This window comes from Alligator sinensis, unplaced genomic scaffold, assembly GCF_000455745.1.
Source record: "Alligator sinensis unplaced genomic scaffold, ASM45574v1 scaffold145_2, whole genome shotgun sequence".
NCBI lineage: Eukaryota > Metazoa > Chordata > Crocodylia > Alligatoridae > Alligator > Alligator sinensis.
The window spans coordinates 2,989,040-2,994,650 of record NW_005841954.1 but is presented as its reverse complement, the minus strand read 5'-3'; the positions used below and the strand labels follow the sequence as shown (position 1 = coordinate 2,994,650).

The following is a 5,611-nucleotide window of genomic DNA, read 5'->3' as shown; positions in this document are numbered from 1 at the left end:
CCCCCGCAGGCTGGGCCATGGCTCCTCCCCTGCACAAGGGCCAGGTTAGGGCTGATCTATGTCCCCTCCCCCTGCAGGGCTGGGTTGGGACTAAGCCACACCCTTTCCCACCTACAGGGCTTGGTTCAGCCTGAATCATGTCCCCCATGGGGCTGGGTTCTGGCTGAGCTGTACCCCTTTCCCCCATGGAGCTGGGTCAGGCCCCTCCATTCTCCCCCTGCAGGGCCAGGATGAAGTTGGGATGCCCCTGCCCCCTCCACACATTTGGGTGGGGTCATTTTGCAGCTGCCCGATACCAGATCAGGACCATCAGCCGGATCCAGTCTGTGGATGGCTTGAGCAGTGCTCATCCATCCCATCTGCCAAAATGGTTGAGCACCACTGCTGAACGAAATAGTCAGTAATACTCATGGATACATTGATAGACTAGCAAGGTTCAGTGGTTGATTTTGCCCACATTACCAAATTATAGATGGAAAACTGAGATGCCCTACTGAACATACAGAAGTTGAGCACATTTTATTTTTCATCTCTTACTCCTATTTTGACTGCATAGTATTTGCTTTAGCTATAGATAGTCTTAAGGATGGTAATCTCTTTAAATCAGTTAAATATAAAACTATAAGACTTCTAATATTCTGATATTTTGTTTCAAAATATTGCTTTTTAAAAATCAGTAGACTGACTACAAAAAGTTTACAATATTATTCAGTATTAGTTCAAATAAAATTAATAAATGGTGTAGTCTGCATGGGAGACATGTTATTGCTTGTATAGGTTTACTTGAAATAGTTTGAAATTCAGTATAAATGAGTGGATGAAAGATTAGATTTTATTTTATCTTGAGACATATCTAATGGCTGAAGGAGGTCAAGTGAAGAAGTATAGCTATCTTAATATGACAATTTGAGAGTGACACAACTGCTGAACTCAATGTCTGAGTATTATATTTCAAACCAACAGCTTAATAAATAGTATATTTTCACTGAAAGTAGAAATATTTTTTCTTTTCTATTTAAATCTTAGTTGGTTCCAGAATAAGAGGCTTTGCAATTGATAGTTATTTTAAAGGCACTGTCCGTTGGGCATATTTTATGCTTAAAAAATTTGGTGTATGCATGTTAGTATGTGTATGTAAACAAATATGCTAGTTAGCTCACTAATTTTTAGATTACAGAATAAATATGATTGTTTGACATTTTCTATTTTGAAATGTATTTTCAGAGGAATTTTTCTAGTAATGTGTTGATTATATAAAAGTGTAAGCTTAAATATTGCTACCACTAAAGCTAAAATAAATCGCTCGTTTTATTCAATGTTACATGGTTTTTCAACACCAGACATAAATGGGATGACCATCTTGCAGAACACACACAAAAATGTACATTTAAGTTATATTAACTTAGGTTTTATTGTTGTTATTAACATGCTTATTTAAAATGGATTTGTCTCATTAGCATGGATCCTAGTTTTCTGTTTGACATGGAAAATCCATGAATCCTTGTTTTTCTGTGACCTACTGAAAGCACAGTGGTGTCCTGCGGTTAGCAGCACCATTTCTTCTTTCTTATATTTGGTGTGTGTTTTTGTCTCTTGGCCAATCAGTGGGGGAGGGGGGTGCAGATAGTATTGAATTAAGTACTATAAAAATGACTATGTCGTCTGACTTTTTTCTGACAATGCAGAAGGAAGCACAAACTTACCCATAATGCACCTGACTGTGCACTACAGTATTGCTGCATTTGAAAATACTGGGGGTTTTTTAAACAATTCTAATAAGTATCAATTTGTTTTTTGTTTTTCTTTTTATTGTAACTAGCATTACTGCAGAAGTTGTCCTTTGAATTTCTATACAATCTTTTTAGATTCTTGTTACATTTTTTGCTTTCATTTTTTCCTGCAGTAGTGAGTAGAGTGACATAAAACATGTTGCATATGTTACCTGGCCCTTTCTCTACAACCATGATAAATGTTGTAGTTCCTGTCTCCTTCAAACATAATATTAAATCTATAGATTCTATATATGTCTATGTGTGGACCATCTGTCCCCAGTACAAAGATTGTTTTAGAAATGATTTCTAAATACTTCAGAAATACTCATAACTTTGAGAATAGCCATCACTTGGTGACACTTTCTATCCTAATATAGTGTCCTTCTGTCCATGTTAGACATCAACCTGTTTCCTTAATATTAACCTATTAGGCTTTGTCACCTTTTTTGTTCTTTTTCTTTGTGTGATAATCCTCAAACTGTTTATTCCCTGAGACTGAGAATCCTATGCAAGGGATATATATTAAAGAAGATAAATTAATTGCCAGTAAATCTATTTCCTTAGAAGCAAGATTTTTTTTTCACAATTACTTTACCTACCTGAGGGTTCTACTCTCTGAATTTTTCTTTGGGAGGTCTGTATGTAGCTCAGTAAATAGCTGGCCAATTCCAGATAATGTAGTAGCTATGTATGACTGCCAGGATGTGAGTGTCTCATGTTAATATTTTCTGACATTACCACAAAAGACCAATAAGCTCCATGCTTTTTCACAGGAAAAACAGAAACAATAATGAAAATCCTCTGATAAAGCTTGGGAAAAGCAGAACTAAAGGTAAATAAGTGTCCTTTAAAAAAAAACCCCAAAAAACACAAAATAGGAATAACTTTTTACCTCTTGTGGTTATCAAGCTTCATCAACAGTCTTTTGTGAGCATATTTATCAAAAATGTTTGGAAAACCCTAATACGTTTTATTCTCAGATGGCCCTTTTATCCACTCTTGTGCTAACTCATTTTAAAATAATTTTAACAGTTTGCAAAGGCACAATTTACCCTTATGGAAGTCGTGCTGGTTTGACCCTGTTGCATTATTGTAATACGGATTGCAGTGTGATATTCAACTGAAGTTGTATGTTCATGTGTTTTAATGGATGTTATGTGCATTTTCATTTTTTAAGAGGAAGGACAGTAGGAGGTGGTTGTATCCTACACAGGCATGTGTTATGACAGATGGAGAAAATCTTTTCATGTTGATTTTTCAACAGTCATACTCTGCAAGACTTCAAGCTTTTCCTGGCTACTGGGAAATTAAAAGTTGGCGATTCAGCCTTTAATTTTGATCCATCTGCTCAAACTAATGAGACATCTCATTTGTAGGCTTCACTTTGAATTACCAAATGCAAGTGCAGCTATATCATGACTCTTAGAAAACCCCCTCCTCCTGTGTAACTTGTGGAAAGGGATAATAATGGATGGCATAACCCTACTGAGATTTTTTTTTGTTATAGAAACTTTCTTACAATGACTAAGAAAAGAGAGATTAGAAAATGTCTTAATGGTTTTTATGTACTTTTTAAGTTAACCTGTTCTTCCTTTAGTGTTTACTAAATACATAGATTGCCACCCCAAGATTTCGACATCAGAAACCCCCTTCTTAAGACTTTCTCATGTGGATCTCTTGAAGTCATTATAATTTAAATATAATAAAGATTTTGTGCAAATTCTGATATGCACTATGGCACTGACTGTCAAATCTTTATTCCCCATGCACACTTTGAGTTTACTGTGTTCTCATCTTGTTTTTATTCTATGCCTACCTGTTAGTTATAGCTTCCTGATTGCTTTTTGTTACTTTGGCATTTTCTTACTTCCTTTTAATAAAAATACTGATGTTTTAAGGAAAAAAAATTATTTAGATAAGGGAATAAGTTGTCGTAACAACTTGCAGTCCTAGTACAATTCATTATAAACAACCACACTAGGTTGGCTTTGATTTTTGCTCACATTTGCTTTATGAATAGGCACAAAGAGCATTTATTCACATGTTCTGGGAGGTGGGTGGGGGGGTGCTTTAATTAGAGCGGCTCTGAGAGCACTCATCACACTAGCTTTAGGTAAAGTGTCCCTGATGCAATTTTTTCAGTGCAGGGACACTGATGCACCTAATACTGGAGTCTGCTGGAGCGTGGTAATTACCATGCTCCAGCAGACTTGCCTCCAATGTGCTATAATTACAGCACACGGGAGCAGTCTTGATGCATGTGTACAGGCTCTGAAATAGTCTTAAAACTGGATATTGTAAGTAAGCTATAATGATTATAGTCTTATTACATATTCATATTGAAGTGAAATAAGGTATATTTTGTTTTTTATCACAATATAAGTTCTGCTTTTTTATCTTTATAACTTAAAAAACCTTTCTTTTTCTAAGTGATTTGTCTGCTTTTCTTCTAGAAGTTTTTCGTATTTTAACATTTCATTACCTCCTTTGTTTAGAAATCCCACAAGTTACCAGCCAGCTCTCTTTGCAGAATTCTTTCAGGTGCTTAAGCTATGAAATTAAACTTTCAAAACTTTAATTCCCTGTTTCCATTGTTCCCATCCTCCACTGTAAGAAAAAAAAAAAGACTTCAGAAACTACCTTTCATAGTATTTGAAGACACACAAGGCTATCTGACACAGATACCGTAATACATTAAAAACAGAAATTGGAGAAGCAGATTGCTTTCCTACAACTCCCTTATTTTTTTCTGTATTATCTCTGTGATTGTGATTTTCATCATGAACAGATTTTCTGTTTTATAACTTTACTATGCATAATAAATGGGACCAAACAGATGTGACAGACCTGTTGTCATGTCCTCAAATGCTGTACATATTTACTTATGTTTATATGTTCACACCGCCAAAATATTGTTTTTATTTTAAATGAAGCATTGTCTTCCTTAATCTTTTCTACTTTCTGATTCTGTTTCATTATGTGTAGACCCTTGTGAAAGGCTTGGGACTCTGTATGCATGAGGGGAAGCTGAAAAGGAGTGGCGGCCCATTTGGGGACTTTGGCATTTAAATAAAGAAGTCACTGGCAGCTTTCCAAACCCATAACTCTTTTCTCTGGTGATGGTTAGATGATGAAGATATTTTATTCCCTTAAAATACTTGATGAGTATGGCCTTTCTTATGAAACTGGATAAGAAACCTTTTTTGTTTAAAGAATATCAAACAGTTATGAGGTCATTCAGTCTGTATGACATCCTCAGGAGATCTAGTGGACTTGATCTAGACTGAATTATGCCCTATTACACTACTTCAAATGGGTGTATAAGAATTTTATTCTTTCATATAAAGAACTTTTATAGAGCATGAACAGGTCATAGTACACAGAATGGTTGCACAGTTCATTTCTTAGGGCTAATTTACCTCTTCACTTTTCTGCTTGTTTCGTTTTTTATTTAATTTTAATCTTATGTAAATATTTTACACCAAATATAAACCTTCCGTCTTGGGCATACTGACATATATATATATATCTGCTTGTGTGAATCTGCACACATATATTATAGATAGCTCTCTGCAGATAAGACTGTAACCAGCTTTCCATTTCAATCCCTGTTTTGATTTGTTTTGTTTTTTTGCCCTCTGAAATGTATGTAAAAGTTTGTTTTTCTTCAAGATTTTTGTATGTAGGCAGAGGAAAATTTGGCCATATTTGAAGTAAATGAGAGAGAATTTTTGAAAGAAAAGACCAAGGAAAAAATGGTGAAATTGCAGTAAGAAGTTCTTCTAAAGCATTTTTTGTCAGAAGTTAGGGAAGAGACCTGGAAATAGTATAAGTATGTT

At 35.1% G+C, this 5,611-nt stretch overlaps 1 protein-coding gene across 7 annotated transcripts in view; it reads left to right on the top strand.

Annotated features, from left to right (window-relative positions):
• Nucleotides 1-5,611, top strand: part of ASCC3 (activating signal cointegrator 1 complex subunit 3) — a 567,052-nt gene that overhangs the window by 261,648 nt on the left and 299,793 nt on the right. Inside the window, exon 14 of one of the 7 annotated variants that reach the window (XM_025200061.1) lies at nt 2,546-2,583. The exons of the other annotated variants lie outside the window; for them this stretch is intronic. Coding sequence (XP_025055846.1) covers nt 2,546-2,563 — 18 coding nt within the window. The 3' untranslated portion in view covers nt 2,564-2,583. Of the gene's footprint in view, nt 1-2,545; nt 2,584-5,611 lie in introns of those variants that run through there. 7 annotated transcript variants of the gene reach the window in all.